General features: G+C 36.2%; 1 protein-coding gene across 1 annotated transcript in view; it reads right to left on the bottom strand.

Annotated features, from left to right (window-relative positions):
* The window catches only part of LOC309808944 (protein MFI), a gene marked incomplete at its 5' end in the record, with an annotated part of 43,783 nt that overhangs the window by 6,278 nt on the left and 14,175 nt on the right, over positions 1–23,330 (bottom strand). Inside the window, 1 exon segment of the mRNA XM_082629504.1 lies at positions 2,738–2,908. Within this exon segment, the coding sequence (XP_082485630.1) occupies positions 2,738–2,908 (171 nt within the window).

Genomic DNA, 23,330 nt, shown 5'->3' on the forward strand with positions numbered 1-23,330 from the left:
CATCCACCTCACTGCAAATAACTCAATTTTGTTTCTTTTTATGGCTAATATTCCACTGTATATATGTGCCACATCTTCTTTATCCATTCATCTGTCAATGGACACTTAGGTTGGTTCCAGGTCCTGGCTATTGTAAATAGTGCTGGTTCCAGGTCCTGGCTGTTGTAAATAGTGCTGCAATAAACATTGGGGTACATGTCTCTTTTTTGAATTACAGTTTTCTCAGTAGTGGGATTGATGGGTCATATGGTTGTTCTATTTTCAGTTTTTTAAGAAACCTCCATACTGTTCTCCATAGTGGCTGTATCAATTTACATTTCCACCAACAGTGCAAGAGGGTTCCTTTTTCTCCCCACCCTCTCCAGCATTTATTGTTTGTAGATTTTTTGATGATGGCCATTCTGACCAGTGTGAGATGATGCCTCATTGTGGTTTTGATTTGCATTTCTCTAATAATTAGTGATGTTGAGCATCCTTTCATGTGTTTGTTGGCAATCTGTATATCTTCTTTGGAGAAATGTCTATTTAGGTCTCACCATATCAAAGCTAGATGTATTTATCCCACTACATATAGAGTATATGATACCAATAAACCACTTCAAGTCTTCCTGGTTTATTCTGTTTTTATCCTTTTCTCCATGAAGGGAAGCCATTAGGAATCTTCTTCACCTACCAGAGAAGGGTGTTAGGGGATGATAGTGGGGAAAGTCTTGTGTAGACTGAGATGCTCATTTATTTCTTCCCTTTGAACTGAATTGTTTTATTCTTTTGTATTCCAGTAGTGACAGAATATAGGATACTGGGTGTGGATTATTTTGTAATCTTTCACTGAAGCTAGCTGGCCCTTTGCTGAATTAGCCAACTGTATAAGGGAAAGGCAGAGCAGGATTTCAAAAGCTTGCCTGAGAGAATTCTCTATCCTGCCCTCATAAGCTCATTCAAAATGGACCTCCCCTACCTCTCTCTCCTTTCTTTACCCTCTTAGGAGAGGAAAAAGTACAGCATTATGACTCCTTTCTTTGGATGTCATTTCTTGCATCATTATTACCATCTGTATTTATTCAGTACCTCAGAAACCACAAATGTACTGTCTATAAGGAATCCCAGTACTATGGTCTGGACAAGATATTGGGGTTATTGAGTCATAAAATCTTTTCACTATTTATTAAAAAATATTTTAGCTCTTTATTCCTTCTTATCTTTCCTTTTTATTTTTATTTTAATATATTCTTCCCATAATTATCTATTTTCTATTATTAATTATTTTTTCTATTATTCTTGTTCTCTCATTTTCCTTTTTTCTTATTCATTCTTTCCCTTTTTTGTTTCCCTTATCTTTCCTTTTCTCATTGTTCTCTTCTCTGCTTCCTCTGGCCTCTTTTTTCTGGTCTATTTTTCAATGGCAGTCAACATAATTTTTCCTATTTCCTGTTCTTATCTCCCTCTTCCAAATGTCTTCCTTCTTCTTATGTTTCTTTACTTATACCATCTTTGTTTTATTTTTCCTTCCTCTTCATCCATGCAGTATTCACATTCTTTATTGTAATTGAGTAGATAGTGAATATTTTTAAAGCTTTATTGAGATATAATTAACATCCCATAAAATTTGCCCATTTAAAGTGTACAGCTTTTTAGTGTATTCACAGAGTTGTGCATCCATCACCACAATCAATTTTAGGACATTTCATTACTCCAAAAAGAAACTTCATACCCCTTAGACATCACTTCCCAATCCCCACAAATCTCTAAGCCCTAGGCAACCACTAATCTACTTTCTGTCTCTATATAATTTGCCTATTCTGGACATTTCATATAAATGGAGCCATACAATATGTGGTCCTTTGTTATTGGCTTCTTTTACTAAGAAGGCCCATCAGTGTTGTAGCATGATCAGCATTTCTTTTTATTGCCAAGTAATTTTCCATTGTATGGGTATATCACATTTTAACCATCAGCTGATGAATAGATTGTTTCTAATTCTTTGTTATTATGAATAATGATATTATGAGTATTCATGTACAAGTTTTTATGGACATGTGTTTTCATTTCTCTTGTGTATATACTGAGGAGTAGAAATGCTGGCTTGTATGGCAACTCTATGTTTAACCATTTGAGGAACTGCTGGATAGTTTTCCAAAATGGCTATACCATTGTACCTTCCCACTAGCAGTATATAAGGGCTCCAATTTCTCCACATGCTTGCCAACACTGGTACCATATGTCTTTTTAATTATAGCTATCTTTGTGGGTATGAAATAGGATCTTATTGTGGTTTTGATTTGCATTGCCCTGATGGCTATATGAAGTATTTTTAAATTTCCATCACATAAAATAGCCTAAAACTGTTTTTAAAGGCTGAAGTATGTCACTGAAAAATTATAATTTTTTAATGTCCCACACAGGAAAATTGGTGAATACAGGCTGAGGAAATTCTTTATATTATTAATTTCATGTTCTAAGCCTTGTTTCTATATCCCAAAGTAAGAAGTAAAGCAGACTTAGACTAAGGCATAAGAATAAAGTCTGTTAATAAAGAACACCCAAATATATTTTTCTTTTTTCTACTTTTAGATCATCCCTTTTTTATCTTTCTCCCTCATTTCTTCTTATTTTCTTTCTAGACATATAATAAATATTCAAGTTGTTTTTTGAAGATTCAACATGGGAGTAGGAAATATTAGAAAGAAACATATCTGATGCCTGCCCTAGCTCCCCAAGAATAGCAACATGTACTTACTCATCAAAGATGAGTGTGTTTGTCCAGTTCAGCACTTCATCCACTTCCCATTCCATCACAGAATCTATTCCACCATCTTCGATAGCTCTTATTAGCCCTTTTGTTGCTGTGTGAATTAAACCTAGAGTTTCATGATTTGTTGACTTAGCCTCCAGGTTTCCTGTGTAGTACCTACATAGAGGAAAGGAAGGCAGATGTAAATCCTTTGAAATATGTGGATGCAGTTAATCTATATTATTGCTGTGAAACTATTTACAAAGTAAACCAAGTTTTCATCCTATTTAATTCAAATACTGCTAAGCCAAGTTGTATGTGATGGCATCGTCTGGAAAAAACAAAAGAACTTAATCAGCCACACTAACCAGAGAAGGCTCATTTCAAAATCACCTCTCAGTAAGTTGTACTGTTGTGATACAAAGAAAAGCTAAGTATTAAATCACTGAATCATAGAATTATAGAGTCAAAGGATCTTGGAGATAACTACCTCAATTGTTTCATAGGTGATGCAATAAATCCTGGAAGAGTAACCTTTACAAAGTCATGTGGCTAATGGCAGATAGGATGCAAGAAGGGAAGGGGAAAAAGGAAAGCTAGTAAGAGGTAAAAGGAAGAGTGATATTAACATCTTCTTTTGTGTCAGGTACTTTTTATACATTATTTTTAATTCTCTTTAAAAAGATAGCTTTTTATGGCTTCCCTGGTGGCTCAGTGGTTGAGAGTCCGCCTGCCGACGCAGGGCACACGGGTTCGTGCCCCGGTCCAGGAGGATCCCACATGCCCTGGAGCGGCTGGGCCCATGAGCCGTGGCCGCTGAGCCTGCACGTCCGGAGCCTGTGCTCCACAACGGGAGAGGCCACAACAGTGAGAGGCCCACGTACAGCAAAAAAAAAAAAAAAAAAAGATAGCTTTTTAGTTTTTTTGTCACAGTTATTTTTATCCCCATTTTATGAATGAGAAAATTGAGACTTGGAAAAGTTAAGAAATTGTTCAATATCATGTAAGTAGTAAACATGTATATATCAGAGCCAGTATTCAAATCTGACTCCAAGTCCAGACTCCTTTGGCAACACTGTTCTATCTTATATTAGTCTGAGCACATAAATGAATGCATCCACTGAACATGAGCTAAGTAGAGAGAAGTTAGTACAAGGAATATTAAAATATACTGGGTTTTTTTTGTTTGTTTGTTTTATAGTTTTTGGAGTATAGGTTTTTCACCTCCTTGGTTTATGTTTATTCCTAAGTTTTGTGGGTTTTTTTGGATGCAATTTTATTTTTTTATTTTTGGCAGCATTGGGTCTTTGGTGCTGTGCGTGGGCTTTCTCTAGTTGCTTCGAGCGGGGGCTACTCTTCATTGCAGTACATTGGCTTCTCATTGTGGTGGCTTCTCTTGTTGTGGAGCACAGGCTCTAGGCTTGCAGGTTTCAGCAGTTGTGGCACATGGGCTCAGTAGTTGTGGCTCGTGGGCTCTAGAGCGCAGGCTCAGTAGTTGTGGTACACAGGCTTAATTGCTCTGTGGCATGTGGGATCTTCCTGGACCAGGGATCGAACCTGTGTCCCCTGCATTGGCAGGAAGATTCTTAACCACTGTGCCACCAGGGAAGCCCCTGGATGCAATTTTACATGGATTTTTTTCCTTTCTCTTTCTGATATTTCATTACTAGTATATAGAAACACAACAGATTTCTGTATGCTAATCTTGTATTCTGCAAGCTTGCTGAATTCATTTATTATTCTAGTATTTTTTGCGTGGAGATTATAGGGTTCTCTATGTCATCGGCAAACAGTGACAGTTTTGGGGAGACCTTCAAGATGGCAGAAGAGTAAGACATGGAGATCACCTTCCTCCCCACAAATAAATCAGATATACATCGATATGTGGAACAACTCCTACAAAACACCTACTGAACGCTGGCAGAAGACCTCAGACTTCCCAAAAGGCAAGAAACTCCCCCACATACATGGGTAGGGCAAAAGAAAAAAGAAAAAACCGAGACAAAAGAATAGGGACGGGACCTGAACCACTGGGAGGGAGCTGTGAAGGAGGAAACGTTTCCACACACTAGGAAGCCCCTTTGCGGGCGGAGACTGCGGGTGGCGGAGGGGGGGAGCTTCGGAGCCACAGAGGAGAGCGCAGCACCAGGGGTGCAGAGGGCAAAGCGGAGAGATTCCCACACAGAGGATTGGCGCCAACCAGCACTCACCAGCCTGAGAGGCTTGTCTGCTTACTTGCCGGCCGAGACGGTTGGGGGCTGGGAGCTGAGGCTCGGGTTTCGGAGGTCACACCCCAGGGAAGGGACTGGGGTTGTCAGCGTGAACACAGCAAGAAGGGGGCTAGTGCGCCACAGCTAGCCGGGAGGGAGTCTGGGAAAAAGTCTGGACCTGCCTAAGAGGCAGGAGACCATTGTTTCGGGTTGCGCGAGGAGAGGGGATTCAGAGCACCGCTAAACGAGCTCCAGAGATGGGCGCGAGCCGCGGCTATCAGCGCGGACACCAGAGATGGGCATGAGATGCTAAGACTGCTGCTGCAGCCACCAAAAAGCCTATGTGCAAGCACACAGGTCACTATCTACACCTCCCTTCCTGGGAGCCTGTGCAGCCCGCCACTACCAGGGTCCCGTGAACCAGGGACAACTTTCCCGGGAGAACACACGGCACGCCTCAGGCTGCTGCAACGTCACGCCGGCCTCTGCCACAGCAGGCTCGCCCTGCATTCCATACCCCTCCCTCTCCTCGGCCTGAGTGAGCCAGAGCCCCTTAATCAGCTGCACTTTAACCCCGTCCTGTCTGAGCGAGGAACAGATGCCCTCAGGCGACCTACATGCAGTGGCAGGGCCACATCCAAAGCTGAACCCCAGGAGATGTGTGAACAAAGAAGAGAAAGGGAAATCTCTCCCAGCAGCCTCAGGAGCAACAGATTAAATCTCCACAATCAACTTGTACCCTGCATCTGTGGAATACCTGAATAGAAAATGAATCATCCCAAAATTGAGGCGGTGGACTTTGGGAGCAACATTATATATATCTTTTCCTTTTTCTCTTTTTGTGAGTATGTATTTGTATGCTTCTTTGTGTGATTTTTTCTGTACAGCTTTGATTTTATCATTTGTCCTAGGGTTCTGTCTGCTTTTTTTTTTTTTAAGTATAGTTTTTAGCGCTTGTTATCATTGCTGGATTTGTTTTTTGGTTTGGTTGCTCTCTTCTTTCTGTTTTTTGCTACTTTTTAATATGTTTTATTTTTAATAATGATTTTTTATTTCAATAACTTTATTTTATTTACTTTACTTTTTTCTTTCTTTCTTTCTTTTTTTCTCCCTTTTCTCCTGAGGCGTGTGGCTCTGACAGTGTCTTGGTGCTCCTTCCAGGTGTCAGGCCTCTGCCTCTGAGGTGGGAGAGCCGAGTTCAGGACATTAGTCCACCAGAGACTTCCCAGATCCACGTACTATCAAATGGTGAAAGTTCTCCCAGAGATCTCCATCTCAATGCTAAGACCCAGCTCCACTCAATGACCAGGAAGCTACAGTGCTGCACACCCTATGCCAAACAACTAGCAAGACAGGAACACAACACTACCCATTAGCACAGAGGCTGCCTAAAATCATAATAAGTTTACAGACAACCCAAAACACACCACCGGATGTGGTCCTGCTCACAAGAAAGACAAGATCCAGCCTCATCCACCAGAACACAGCCACTACTCCCCTCCACCAGGAAGCCTACACAACCCACTGAACCAATCTTAGCCATTAGGGGCAGACACCAAAAACAATGGGAACTACGAACCAGCAGCCTGCAAAAAGGAGACCCCAAACACAGTAACTTAAGCAAAATGAGAAGACAGAGAAAAACACAGCAGATGAAGGAACAAAGTAAAAACACACCAGACCAAACAAATGAAGAGGAAATAGGCAGTCTACCTGAAAAAGAATTCAGAGTAATGATAGTAAAGATGATCCAAAATCTTGGAAATAGAATGGAGAAAATACAAGAAAGTTTAACAAGGACCTAGAAGAACTAAAGAGCAAACAAACAATGATGAACAACACAATAAATGAAATTAAAAATTCTCAAGAAGGAATCAATAGCAGAATAACTGAGGCAGAAGAATGGATAAGTGACGTGGAAAAAAAAACAGTGGAAATAAATACCACAGAGCAGAAGAAAGTAAAGAGAATGAAAAGAACTGAGGACGGTCTCAAAGACCTCTGGGACAATATTAAATGCACAAACATTGGAATTATAGGGGTCCCAGAAGAAGAAGAGAAAAAGAAAGGGAATGAGAAAATATTTGAAGAGATTATAGTTGAAAACGTCCCGAATATGGGAAAGGAAACAGTTAATCAAGTCCAGGAAGCGCAGAGAGTCCTATACAGGATAAATCCAAGGAGAAACACACAAACACACATATTAATCGAACTATCAAAAATTAAATACAAAGAAAAAATATTAACAGGAGCAAGGCAAAAGCAACAAATAAATTACAGGGGAATCCCCATAAGGCTAACAGCTGATCTTTCAGCAGAAACTCTGCAAGCCAGAAGGAAATGGCAGGACATATTTAACGTAATGAAAGGGAAAAACCTACAACCACGATTACTCTGCCCAGCAAGGATCTCATTCAGATTCGATGAAGAAATTAAAACCTTTACAGACAAGCAAAAGCTAAGAGAATTCAGCACCACCAAACCAGCTTTACAACAAATGCTAAAGGAACTTCCCTCAGCAGGAAACACAAGAGAAGGAAAAGACCTACAATAACACACCCAAAACAATTAAGAAAATGGTAATATAAACATACATATCGATAATTACCTTAAATGTAAGTGGATTAAATGCTCCAACCAAAAGACATAGACTAGCTGAATGGATACAAAAACAAGACCCATATATATGCTGTCTACAAGAGACCCACTTCAGACTTAGGGACACATGCAGAATGAAAGTGAGGAGATGGAAAAAGATTTCCATGCAAATGGAAATCAGAAGAAAGCTGGAGTAGCAATACTCATATCAGACAAAACAGACTTTAAAATAAAGACTATTACAAGAGACAAAGAAGGACACTACATAATGATTAAGGGATCAATCCAAGAAGAAGATATAACAATTGTAAATATTTATGCACCCATCATAGGAGCACTTCAATACATAAGGCAAATGCTAACAGCCATAAAAGGGGAAATGGACATTAACACAATCATAGTAGGGGACTTTAACACTCCAGTTTCACCAATGGACAGATCATCTAAAATGAAAATAAATAGGAAACACAAGCTTTAAATGATACATTAAACATGATGAACTTAATTAAAATTTATAGGACATTCCATCCAAAAACAACAGAATACACTTTCTTCTCAAGTGCCCATGGAACATTCTCCAGGATAGATCATATCTTGGGTCATAGATCAAGCCCTGGTAAATTTAAGAAAATTGAAATCATATCAGGTATCTTTTCCGATCACAAGGCTATGAGACTAGATATCAATTACAGGAAAATATCTGTAAGAAATACAAACACATGGAGGCTAAACAATACACTACTAAATAGCCAAGAGCTCACTGAAGAAATCAAAGAGGAAGTCAAAAAATACCTAGAAACAAATGACAATGAAAACATGATGAGCCAATACCTATGGGATGCAGCAAAAGGAGTTTTAAGAGGGAAGTTTATAGCAATACAATCCTACATCAAGAAACAAGAAACATATCAAAGAAACAACCTAACCTTACCAAAAGCAATTAGAGAAAGAAGAACAAAAAACCCCCAAAGTTAGCAGAAGGAAAGAAAGAGAAGAAATCATACGGATCAGATCAGAAATAAATGAAAAAGAAATGAGGGAAACAATAGCAAAGATCAATAAAACTAAAAGGTTGTTCTTTGAGAAGATCAAAAAAATTGATAAACAATTAGCCAGAATTATCAAGAAAAAAAGGGAGAAGACTCAAATCAAAAGAATTAGAGGCCTTCCCTGGTGGCGCAGTGGTTGAGAGTCTGCCTGCCGATGCAGGGGACATGGGTTCGTGCCCCAGTCTAGGAAGATCCCACATGCCGCGGAGCGGCTGGGCCCGTGAGCCATGGCTGCTGAGCCTGCGCGTCCGGAGCCTGTGCTCCGCAACGGGAGAGGCCACAACAGTGAGAGGCCCACGTACCGCAAAAAAAAAAAAAAAAAAAAAAGAATTAGAAAAGAAGAAGGAGAAGTAACAACTGACACTGCAGAAATACAAAAGGTCATGAGAGACTACTACAAGCAACTATATGCCAATAAATTGTACAACCTGGAAGAAATGGACAAATTCTTAGAAAAACACAACCTTCTGAGACTGAAGCAGGAAGAAATAGAAAATATAAACAGACCAATCACAAGCATTGAAATTGAGACTGTGATTAAAAATCTTCCAACACACAAAAGCCCAGGACCAGATGGCTTCACAGGGTAATTCTATCAAACATTTAGAAAAGAGCTAACACCTATTCTTCTCAAACTCTTCCAAAATATAGCAGAGGGAGGAACACTCCCAAACTCATTCTACGAGGCCACCATCACCCTGATACCAAAACCATACAACGATGTCACAAAGAAAAAACTACAGGCCCATATCACTGGTGAACATAGATTCAAAAATCCTCAACAAAATACAAGCAAACAGAATCCAACAGCACGTTAAAAGGATCCTACACCATGATCAAGTGGGGTTTATCCCAGGAATTCAAGGATTCTTCAATATATGCAAATCAATCAATGTGATACACCATATTAACAAATTGAAGGAGAAAAACCATATGATCATCTCAATAGATGCAGAGAAAGTTTTTGACAAAATTCAACACCCATTTATGATTAAAAAAAACCCTCCAGAAAGTAGGCATAGAGGGAACTTACCTCAACATAATAAAGGCCGTATATGACAAACCCAGAGCCAACATTGTTCTCAATGATTAAAAACTGAAACCATTTCCACTAAGATCAGGAACAAGACAAGGTTGCCCCTCTCACCATTATTATTTAACAAGTTTTGGAAGTCCTAGCCATGGCAATCAGAAAAGAGAAAGAAATAAAAAATCCAAATCAGAAAAGAAGAAGTAAAGCTGTCACTGTTTGCAGATGACATGATACTATACAAAGAGAATCCTAAAGATGCTACCAGAAAACTACTAGCTAATCAATGAATGTGTTAAAGTAGCAGGATACTAAATTAATGCACAGAAATCTCTTGCATTTCTATACACTAATGATGAAAAATCTGAAAGAGAAATTAAGGAAACACTCTGATTTACTGTTGCAACAAAAAGAATAAAATACCCAGCAATAAACCTACCTAAGGAGACAAAATACCTGTATGCAGGAAAGTAGAAGACAATGATGAAAGAAAATAAAGGTGATACAAACAGTTGGAGAGATATACCATGTTCTTGGATTGGAAGAATCAACATTGTGAAAATGACTATACTACCCAAAGCAATCTATAGATTCACTGCAATCCCTATCAAACTACCAACGACATTTTTCACAGAAGTAGAACAAAACGTTTCACAATTTGTTTGGAAACACAAAGACCCCAGATAGCCAAAGCAATATTGAGAAAGAAAAATGGAGCTGGAGGAATCAGCCTCCTGGACTTCAGAGTACACTACAATGCTACAGTAATCACAACAGTATGGTACTGGAACAAAAACAGAAATACAGTTCAATGGAACAGGATAGAAAGCCCAGAGATAAACCCACATACATAAGGTCACCTTATTTTTGATAAAGGAGGCAAGAATATTCAATAGAGAAAAGACAGCCTCTTCAATAAGTGGTGATGGGAAAACTGGACAGCTACATGTAAAAGAATGAAATTAGAACACTCCGTAACACCATACACAAAAATAAACTCAAAATGGATTAAAGACCTAAATGTAAGGTTTATAAAGCTATAAAACTCTTAGAGGAAAACATAGGTAGAACACTCTATGACATAAATCACAGCAAGATCCTTTTTGACCCACCTCCTGTAGAAATGGAAATAAAACCCAAAATAAACAAACGGGACCTAATGAAACTTAAAAGCTTTTGCACAGCAAAGGAATCCATAAGTCAGACGAAAAGACAACCCTCAGAATGGAGAAAATATGTGCAATTGGAGCAACTGACAAAGGGTTAATCTCCAAAATTTACAAGCAGCTCATGCAGCTCAATATCAAAAAACAAACTATCCAATCCAAAAATGGGGAGAAGACCCTAATAGACATTTCTCTAAAGAAGATATACAGATTGCCAACAAACACATGAAAGAATGCTTAACATCACTAATCATTAGAGAAATGCAAATGAAAACTACAATGAGGTGTCACCTCACAACAGTCAGAATGGCCATCATCAAAAAATCTCCAAACAATAAATACTAGAGAGGGTGTGGAGAAAATGGAACCCTCTTGCACTGTTGGTGGGAATCTTAACTGATACTGCTACTATGAAGAACAGTATGGAGGTTCCTTAAAAAACTAAAAATAGAATTTGCTATGACCCAGCAATCCCAGTACTGGGCATATACCCTGAGAAAACCATAATTCAAAAAGAGTCATGTACCACAGTGTTCACTTCATCTCTATTTACAATAGCCAGGACATGGAAGCAACCTAAGTGTCCATTGACAGATGAATGGATAAAGAAGATGTGGCACATATATACAATGGAATATTACTCAGCCATAAAAGGAAACAAAATTGAGTTATTTGTAGTGAGGTGGATGGACTGAGAGTCTGTCATACAGAATGAAGTAAGTCAGAAAGAGAAAAACAAATACCGTATGATAACACACATATATGGAATCTAAGGGAAAAAAAGGTTCTAAAGAACGTAGGGGCAGGAGAGGAATAAAGACGGAGATGTAGAGAATGGACTTGAGGACATGGGGAAGGGTATGGTAAGCTGGGCCAAAGTGACAGAGTGGCAGGGACTTATATACACTACCACATGTAAAATAGATAGCTAGTGGGAAGCGGCCACATACCACAGGGAGACCAACTCGGTGCTTTGTGACCACTTATAGGCGTGGGATAGTGAGGCTGGGAGGGTGACACAAGAGGGAGGAGATATGGGGATATATGTATATGTATAGCTGATTCACTTTGTTATAAAGCAGAAACTAACACATCATTGTAAGGCAATTATACTCCAATAAAGATGTTAAAAAAAATAAAACAGTGACAGTTTTACCTCTTCCCTGCTTTTAATTTCTTTTTCTTGTCTGATTGTTGTGGCTAGGACTTCAGTACTATGTTAGATAGTAATGGTAAGACTGTGCACCCTTGTCTGATTCTTGAATTTAGTGGGAAGGCTTTCAGCTTTTCACCATTGAGTATGGTGCCTGCTCTGGGTTTGATGCAACTGACCTTTATTATGTTGTTATATCTTCCCTCTATACCCACTTTGATGAGAGTTTTTATCATGAATGGATGTTAAATTTTGTCAAATGCTTTTTTTGCATCTAGTAAAAAGACTGAATCAGTAATAAAAAAATCTCCTGACAAATAAAGGCTTGTGACCTGATGGCTTCACTAGTGAATTTTAGCAAACTTTGAAAGAAGAAATGCCAATCCTTCTCAAGCTTTTCCAAAAAATTGAAGAGGAGGTTACACTTCCTAACTCATTCTATGAGGCCAGCTTTATCCTGATACCAAAGCCAGACAAAGACACTACAGGAAGAGAAAACTACAGACCAATATCCGTATGAACATTGATGTAAAATTCCTCAACAAACTACTAGCAAACAGAATACAGCAGCATATTAAAATTATTATCACAATGAACAAGCTGGATATATACTTGGAATGCAAGGATGGTTCAAGATACAAAAATCAATCAATGCTCTCAACAAATCCAGTATAGAGGGGAACATATCTCAACATTATAAAGGTCATCCAAGCCCACAGCTAACATTACACTCAATAGTTAAATGCTGATAGCATTTCATTAAAGATCAGGAACAAAACAAGCATGCCCACAGTCACCAGTTTTATTCAACAGAGTATTGAAAGTCCTAGCCAGAGCATTTAAGCAAGAAAAAGAAATGAAAGGTATCCAATTGGAGAGGAAGAAGTAACACTGTCCTTTCACATAGATGACATGACATTATATGATATTATATATAGAAAACCCTAAAGACTCCACCAAAAAACTGTTAGAACTAATAAATGAATTCAGTAAAGCTGCAGGATGCAAAGCAAACATACAAAATTTGTTGCATTTCTATACACTAATAATGAACTATCAGATAGAGAAATTAAGAAAACAATTCCATTTACAATTGCATCAAAAAGAATAAAATATCTAAGAATAAATTTAACCAAGGAGGAGACTTCCCTGATGGTCCATGGGCTAAGACACTACACTCCCAATGTAGGGGGCCCAGATTCAACCCCTGGTCAGGGAGCTAGATCCCATATACCTCAACTAAGAGTTCACATGCCACAGCTAAAGATGCCACATGCCACAACTAAGACCTGGCACAGCCAAAAAAGTAAATAAATGTTTTAAAAGTTTAACCAAGGACATGAATGACCTGTGTATTGAAAATTACAAGACATTAATGAAAGACATTAAAGACACAAATAAATGGAAAACTATTCCATGCTCATGTGTTAAAAGAACTAATATTATTAAAATGTCAATACTTGCTAAAGCCATCTACAGATTCAATGTAATCCCTATCAAAATTCCAATGGCATTTTTCACAGAAATAGAACAAACAATCCTAAAATTTGTATGGAACCATGAAAGACTCCTATTAGCCAAAGCAATTTTGAGAAAGAAGAACAAAGCTGGAGGCATCATGTTCCCTGATTTTGAATAATATTTAAAAGCTATAATAATTAAAACAGCATGGTACTGGCATAAAAAAAAACAGAAACACAGATCAATGGAATAGAATAGACAGTACAGAAACAAACCCACACATATATAATCAATTAATTTATGACAAAGGAGACAAGAATATACAATGGGGGAAGAAGAGTCTTTTCAATAAGTGGTGCAGGGAAAATTGGACAGCAACATGCAAAAGAATGAAACTGGACCACTATGTTACACCATACAGAACAATTAACTCAAAATGGATTAAAAACTTGAACATAGGACCTGAACCATAAAACTCCTGGAAGAAAACAAAGGTGATAAGCTCCTTGACATAGGTTTTGGCAATGACTTTTGAATATGACACCAAAAGCAAAAGCAACAAATTCAAAAATAAACAAGTGGGACTATATTAAACTAAAAGCTTCTGCACAGCAAAGGAAACCATCAACAAAATGAAAAGGCAAACTACTGAATGGGAGAAAATATTTGCAAATCATATATCCGATAAGGGGCTAAAATCCAAAATATGTTTAAAAACTCATACAACGCAATAGAAAACAAACAATCCAATTTAAAAATGGGCAGAAGATCTGAATAGACATTCTCCCAAAGAAGACATACAGATGGCCAACAGGTACATGAAAAGATGTTCTACATCCTTAATCATCAGGGAAATGTAAATCAAAACCACAATGAGATATCACCTTACACCTGTTAGAATGGCTATTATAAAAAAGACTAGGAATAACAAGTGTTGGTGAGGATGTGTAGAAAAGGGAACCCTTATGCACTGCTGGTAGGGATGTAAATTTGTGCAGCCGCTATGGAAAACAGTGTGAAGTTTCATGAAAAAATTAAAAATATAACTACCATATGATCCAGCAATGTTACTTCTAGGTATTTACCTGAAGAAAATGAAAACACTAACTCGAAAAGATATATACACCCCATGTTCATTGCAGTATTATTTACAATAGCCAAACAGTTCAGTGGTATATGGAAACAACCTGAGTGTCCCATAGATTGATGAATGGATAAAGAAGATGTGGAATATATACACAATGGAATATAACTCAGCCATAAAGTAATAAGAAAATTTTGCTATTTGTGACAACATGTACAGACCTCAGGGCATTATGCTAAGTGAAATAAGTCAGACAGAGAAGTATAAATACCTTATGATCTCTCTTATATATGAAATATATATAAAAAAAGAAAAACAGAAAAATAAGCAAATAGAAAACCAAGCTTATAGATACAGAACAGACTGGTAACCTCCAGAGGTGGAGAGACAGTGGAGGGTGGGTGAAATAGGTTAATCACTTTTGGGTTTTCTTTTTTTTAGCTTAGATAAATTGAATTTTTTTTAAAAAAAGAAATGTATGAATTTTCACTTAGAGCATTGGATTATCCCATCTGATAGCTGTCATATGACAAGATGTAATCTCTGAGTCTTCAATAAGTAGAAAAATATACAAATCAGAAAGTAATGTAATGGAAGTCTTAAGATGAAGTCCTATAATGTCTGCCTCAAGCAGGATCTGAATTAACATGTGATGTAGGGACTGTGTCTACTACTAGGCATACTCTTAGGATCTCAACTAGTATTTACCTGACCACACCTCAGATATTAAGTATTGTATTTTCTGTAGGCTACTGAAGCTTTATTAATTTCATTTATTTATCTATTTTTCCTATTAGATTGTGTTAAAAATTCAATCAATATAATATAAAACATTAACAGAAGTAAGGAAAAAACCTACATGATTATCTCAATTGATGCAGGAAGTGCATTTGATAAAATTCAGCACTGTTTCATGATAATAACACTCAATAAACTTGGAATAGAAGGAAACTAGCTCAACATAAAAGTCATAAATGAAACTTCCACAGTGTACATTATACTCAGTGGTGAAAGACTGAAAGCTTTTACTCTGAAATCAGGAATAAGGCAAGGATATCCACTTTTGCTACTTCTATTCAACATAATACTCAAAATTCTAGTCAGAGTAATTTGTCAAGAGAGAGAAATACAAGGCACCAAACTGGAAAGGAAGAAGTAAAATTATCTCTGTTCACAGATAACGTCATCTTATATGTACAAAACCTTAATGATTCCACCATAAAAACCCCAAAACCCAAAAAACAAAAAGCCCTTTTAGAACTAGTAAATGAATTCAGCAAAATAGCAGGATACAAAGTCAGCACATAAAAATCAGTTGCATTTCTATACAGTAACAATGAACAATCTAGAAAGGAAATTACAATAGCAGTTCTACTTACAATTGCATCAAATAGAATAAAATACTTAGGAATTAACTTTACCAAGGAAGTGAAAGATCTGTCCATTGAAAACTACAAAACATTGCTGAATGAAATTAAAGAAGACATAAATAAATGGAAATACATCCCATGTTCATGGATTGGAAAACTTAACTTTGTTAAGATGTCAAAACTACCCAAAACAATCTACAGATTCAGTGCAATCTCTATCAAAATCCCAATGACATTTTTTGCAGAAATGGAAAAACCCACCCTAAAACTTATATGGAATCTCAAGCGACCAAGAATAGTCAAAACAATCTGGAAAAAGAAAAAGCTGGAGAACTCACACTTTCTGATTTCAAAACTTACAGCAAAGCTACAGTATTCAAAAACAATGTGGCACTGGCATAAGGACAAACATTAGATGAATGGAATAGGATAGAGAACCCAAAAATATACTCTCCTATATATGGTGAAATGATTTATTTCAAGGATGCCAAGATAATTCAATGGAGAAAGACAGTCTTTTCAATAAATGGTGCTGAGAAAACTGAATATTTACATGCAGAAGAATGAAATTTGACCCTTATCAATCATCATACACAAAATTTTACTCAAAATGGATCAAAAACAAATGTAAGACCTAAAACCATAAACCTCTTCAAAGAAAACATAGGACAACAGATGAAAAAAAAACAGACAAAGTGAACTTCATGAAAGTTAAGCATTCTGTGCATCAAAAGACACCATTAACAGAGTAAAAAAGCAAATCAGAGAATGGGAGAAAATATTTTCAAATCATATATCTGACAAAGGATTAATATCCATAATACTTGGAGAACTCCTAAAACTCAACAACAACCACAACAAAAACAAAAAACAATCAATCTGATTTTAAAATGTCAAAGGACTTGAATAGACATTGCTCCAAAGAAGACATACAAATGGCTAATAATCATATGAAAGGATGCTCAACATCATTAATCATTAGGGAAATGCAAATCAAAACTGCAGTGAGATAACATCTCATGCCCCTTATGATGTTTACTACAAAAAAGTGTTGGTAAGGATGTGGAGAACCTGGAACCCTTGTGCACTGCTAGCGGCAATAAAAAATGGTACAACCACTATGGAAAAAAATATGGTGATTCCTCAAAAAACTAAAAATAGAATTACCATATGATCTAGTAATTCACATCTGGGTATTTCCCTGGAAGAATTGAAAGTAGGGTCTCTAAGAGAGATCTCTGTACACCCATGTTCATAGTAGCATTTTTAACAATAGCTAAATGTGGAAAACCATGTATCCATTAACAATGAATGGATAAACAAAATGTAATATATACGTAAAATGGAATATTATTCTTCCATTAAAAGGAGGGAAATCGGACATATAACATAGATGAACCTTGAGGACATTATGCTAATTGAAAGAAAAATAGTCGCAAAAAAAAAAAAAACTCAGATAGTGTATGATTCCCTTTATATGAAGTACTTATAGTAGTCAAAATCATAGAGACAGAAAGAATGGTGGTGCCGGGAGTTTGGAGGGGGTATGGAGGGTTATTATTTAATGGGTATAGAATTTCAAGATGAAAAGAGTTCTGGAGATGGATGTTGGCAATAGTTGCACAACATTATGTATTTAATACCACTGAACTGTACACTTAATAATGGTTAAGATGATAAATTTCATCTTACGTGTATTTTACTACACAAATAAACTGGAGTAAACTAAATTCTTATTTATGCTGCTTAAACATTTATTATCCTAAAAAGGATCTCATCCAAAATTGAATGATTGAGTAGGTCAAATAATTAAACTTTTCCAATATTGTCCCAGTGCTATCAGAAAAGCGTAATGCAAGAATTTTGTTTATTTGGGTTATATAAATTAATACAGGAATTATATTAATTTTCCAGTATACATAATGAGAGGAAATACAAGGTATACATAAGATTTGCAAGTAACCTGTTGTTTGGTAGTTTTCTTACACATAATCAGGGAAGGAAGACTACTGAACTGAAAGACTGAAGATGTATTTTAGTTTTAGCTCACAGCGCTACTTAACATAACCACGGACAAATAGCTTAACATCTTTTGGCTTCCATTTCATTGCTTGTAAAATAAAAGCACTGTAATAAATTAACTCCAAAGAGACTTTCAATTTCACAAGTCTCTGAGTTTAGCTTATAAAGGACACAAGGCTCCAATGGTCAAAAAAAAGAAAAGGGGAAAAAAGGCCCTATACTGAACACAGAGAGAAACATGGATTTTACTTAATCTCAGAGTTATTAATAGTTCATTGTATAAATGTCACTCATTACATTTGCAGTGGCAACATGGTTCTGAGATGCTTTATCATAGTCCAAACTAAGTGAATATAATTTTACTTAAAATTTAAAAATTCTGAACCGTTACTTGTAAAATGCTACATTTAAAAGGATTTACAAATCCCAAAGTCCTGCAGTATTTAGAACTGTATATATAACACACATCTACTAATATGTGCATTATATTTAGAGAGACAGAGACCAAACAGAAAAACTGTCTAAAAGATATGTCATTTATAAGGAAAAATGGAAGAAAAACCTATTTACATATTTTATTTAAATTGTTTTTCTCTTTTGATGTTTAAACTTACATAGAGCCTTAAAACTAAAGATGTTTTCTTCCTAACTGTGTATACTGCTGAGTTTTAAAAATTGAAACTTTTAAGAGTAAGGAGAAAACGCTCTATGAAAAAAATGCTCTGTGACTTTTTTATTTCTCTTCAAATAGGTTTAATAATATAGGAGGCATGCGAATATAGGTTAAATCTTTGGGTCTGAAGTAAGACAGACCAGTGTTTAAATCATATTCAACCTCATACTTAATTGTGTGATCTTATAAAAGCTATTTAACTTATTCCAACTTCAGTTTCCTCATCTGTAAAATATGGGGAGGCATAGTACCCACTTCATAGAATTGTGAGGATTAAATCAGATGATACAGGTAAAGCATTTAGTATAGTTTCTGGTCCATCATAACCATTCAATATATTATATCTATTATTATAATATAAACTATTTTCAAATATAAGAACTATTCACATGCATTATTCTGTATAAAAAAATAACATAACTGAACATTATAAACATTCTCATAACTTATAAATAACTATTAGCATAAATAATAGTAGGAATGATATTTGGTACTTAAAAGATTTGTTAATTTCTTTGTGAATAGTGTGATAATCAGTTTTTATACTTTTTTTTTTTTTTTTTTTTTTTGGTACACGGGCCTCTCACTGTTGTGTCCTCTCCCATTGCGGAGCACAGGCTCCGGACGCGCAGGCTCAGCGGCCATGGCTCACGGGCCCAGCCGCTCCGTGGCATGTGGGATCTTCCCGGACCTGGGCACGAACCCGTGTCCCCTGCATCGGCAGATGGACTCTCAACCACTGCGCCACGAGGGAAGCCCAGTTTTTATACTTTTTAAGGACACTGTCACTACTTCTATCATTAAAAGGGACAAACACAGAAGTAAACCTTGCTGAGATTTATCATAAATAAAAATCATATCAAAATTTTAATTTTCAAATGCGTGGAAAAAATAGCAAAATAATTATACTGAATTTTGAAACATGGTGGTCACTTCAATTCATTACTTTTTCTGTCCATGTTCTTTTGCATTGTTCAACATACAGAACACTGTTACCTGGTTATTCACAAATAACCATAGAAACAGGGCAATATTTAAACAGCATTAGAAAAATAGATAAATATCATTCCCTATTTAACATTTCATTTCTGCTTAAAATCCAAAATTATTCATAGCATTGCCTAGATTTATCTACTCTAAAAGTTATTATGTAAATAATACACATATACATTCTTGTAGTAAAAATTTCAAACAATATAGTACTACAGAGTAAAAAGCAAAAATCTCCCATTCCCCATTTCTTCTAGTCCAGTCCTCTGTTCAAAGGTTATCTTTATCTCTATTAATAGATGTGTGATTCTTCCAGCTCTTTTCTTATATATTTAAATTTGGACTATATATATGTATATATACACATACACACACATACCATAGAGGATTATTTATTTTCATTAATGTGATGAAACGATACATTTTTCTGCTTTCTTTACTTAACAATATATGTTGGAGATTTTCCATGTTAATACATATAGATCTTTTTTTTTAAATTTTTTTTCTTTTTATTAGTTTCTGCTTTATAACAAAGTGAATCAGTCATACATATACATCTGTTCCCACATCCCTTCCCTCATGCATCTCCCTCCCTCCCACCCTCCCCATCCCACCCCTCCAGGCGGTCACAAAGCACCGAGCTGATCTCCCTGTGCTATGCGGCTGCTTCCCACTATCTATCTACCTTACGTTTGGTAGTGTATATATGTCCATGCCTCTCTTTCGCTTTGTCACAGCTTACCCTTCCCCCTCCCCATATCCACAAGTCCATTCTCAAGTAGGTCTGTGTCTTTATTCCCGTTTTACCCCTAGGTCCTTCATGACATTTTTTTTTTTTAATTCCGTATATATGTGTTAGCATACGGTATTTGTCTTTCTCTTTCTGACTTACTTCACTCTGTATGACAGACTCTAGGTCTATCCACCTCATTACAAATAGCTCAGTTTCGTTTCTTTTTATGGCTGAGTAGTATTCCATTGTATATATGTGCCACATCTTCTTTATCCATTCATCCGATGATGGACACTTAGGTTGTTTCCAGCTCCGGGCTATTGTGAATAGAGCTGCAATGAACATTTTGGTACATGTCTCTTTTTGAATTACGGTTTTCTCAGGGTATATGCCTAGTAGTGGGATTGCTGGGTCATATGGTAGTTCTATTTGTAGTTTTTTAAGGAACCTCCATACTGTTCTCCATAGTGGCTGGACCAATTCACATTCCCACCAGCAGTGCAAGAGTGTTCCCTTTTCTCCACACCCTCTCCAGCATTTATTGTTTCTAGATTTCTTGATGATGGCCATTCTGACTGGTGTGAGATGATATCTCATGGTAGTTTTGATTTGCATTTCTCTAATGATTAATGATGTTGAGGATTCTTTCATGTGTTTGTTGGCAGTCTGTATATCTTCTTTGGAGAAATGCCTATTTAAGTCTTCTGTCCATTTTTGGATTGGGTTGTTTGTTTTTTTGCTATTGATCTGCATGAGCTGCTTATAAATTTTGGAGATTAATCCTTTGTCAGTTGCTTCATTTGCAAATATTTTCTCCCATTCTGAGGGTTGTCTTTTGGTCTTGTTTATGGTTTCCTTTGCTGTGCAAAAGCTTTTAAGTTTCATTAGGTCCCATTTAATACATATAGATCTTCCTCATTCTTTTTATAGTTGCACAGTATTTCTAAGTATAGATATGTCATAATTTATTTACTCTTTATTATTGGACATTCAAATTGTTTCCATTGTTTTTTTGCTATTACAATTACAAAATGAATATCCTTATACATATATTTTTGTACATGTGCAATTATTTCTGTTGGATGGACTTTTATAAGTGGAAATGTTATGAGAAAAGGTATGCATATATATATTTGTATTGACTCTCTCTGAAAGGGGATATAAGAAAACTGCTGATTGTCTCTGGGGAGGGACCAGGGGGACTAAGGGACTGGATTTAGGAATGAAAGGGAGATTTTATTTTGGTATATTCTTTTATACTGTGTGATTTTGTTTCTATGATGTGTATGTAGCTCAGATATACATAACTTCATAAAAACAGAGTAGAGTATGCACACTAAAATTTTGACACAGCCAATTGTCCTCAAAAATGTTAATCAGTTTACACCTATAAGCATTCTATGAGAGTGCATAACTTCTAGATTTTACAAAAGTGAGAAACTAAACATAAATGGGACATTTTTGTCCCATTGGGACAAAATGGGACATATTTATTGTGGGTCTTTAATATGTTTTCTAATAATCAACTTTATGTGAGTTTTACCCCTGTTATCAATGCTTAGTGATTGAAGGTATAAAGCAACATATGTGAGTGTGTGTGTGTGTGTGTATGATAGCACAAGATACCATTAGTGTTAATTCATGCAAATTACATAATTTTCCCCAAAACATTCTCAATTGTAGGCCAAGAGTAGGTGATCAATAAATAATATTTGCTGGCTGACTGAATAGAAAATTGGTTAAATAAATTATGATGCTTTCATAGAATAGAATCCTGTGAGAATATTAAAAGTGATGCTGTAAATGTACACACTGACATGGAAAATGTTTCATATTACGATGTTCAATTTTCAAAGAGCAGTTTATTAAACAGTTATCTGTAATAAGCTATTTGTCTTAGCTTCTCTCTCCCCCATTCAAATAGATAAGTCTTGTATATATATACCTATGTACATACAAATATGAATATGAATGTTAACCGTGCTGATAGAATTAAGGAGGAATTTAAAATATGTTTTTTTCGCTTATGTCTATAGTTAACATGTACTACCTGAATAATAATAACAGTTTTTAAAAATTAGTTTGTTACCAGCAGGAGAACAATTCACTGCAGGCTTAACTTGAAAAGTTAGCAGAAATAGAGTGTGGGAGGGATAGGGCATAAGGGGTTGGAGCAAATCTCCTGTAGGTGGATCTCTAAAAGTTATACTGCTTTGAGTGTGGTCCACAGACCTATGTCAGTCTCTGAACTACATGTTACTAAAAGAGATAAATAAAGAAATTGAGAGTAGTTTGAAGCTTTTATAGCAATTTTATATTGTTGTGCACAGACACACACACACACACACACACATAATCAGTGGGTTTGTAGATCTGTTATTTTTTATCTTTCTCTAGTAATTCATTTTTATTTTACAAAAGCAATGGTCTGCAACACATTGGAAATAACATTTTTAAAAGTTTCTTCACCACTGAAGATTGATCTAAAGTTTAGTCTTGGAATCAGGGCCAGGAGTTACATTTAGTTACATACAGTTCATGTAGGGTCAATAGCATTTGCTTAACATTCTAGAAACTGGAATCTATAAACTGGAATCTACCAGTACCTGATGCCTCTGTACATAGATCAGACACCACTCATAAGGATCTTAATCTTGGTTAATGATCTTGTTATTAGTATTGCTTTAGTCCTCTTGTTTAGACTGAGTTTAGTATGATGAATGTTGGGGATTAGAGGCAGATTTTAACCTTTCATTAATATAATGCACCAATTAAAAGAGTTTTAAATAAATATTTATTGGAGGCAATAATACAATAAGTGACAAAGGAGGCTAAAAATTCTACATATTATATTAATTCTTTGTTGTTTAAGCAGAAAGTTGAATGAAGTGGAATGAGCCATTTACATACCCAAAGAGCTTTTTAGGCAGACAGAACAGCAAGTGTGAAGGCAATGAAATAGGAAACTAGAACAGGAAGAAGCCCAGTGTGACTGTAGCCAACTATAGAGAAAAAGAGTGATAGGAAATAAAAGCAGAGAGGTAGTGGGATCACAGATTA

The sequence above is a fragment of the Mesoplodon mirus genome (genome assembly GCF_964341445.2).
Source record: "Mesoplodon mirus genome assembly, chromosome: 7".
NCBI classification, from domain to species: Eukaryota; Metazoa; Chordata; class Mammalia; order Artiodactyla; family Ziphiidae; genus Mesoplodon; species Mesoplodon mirus.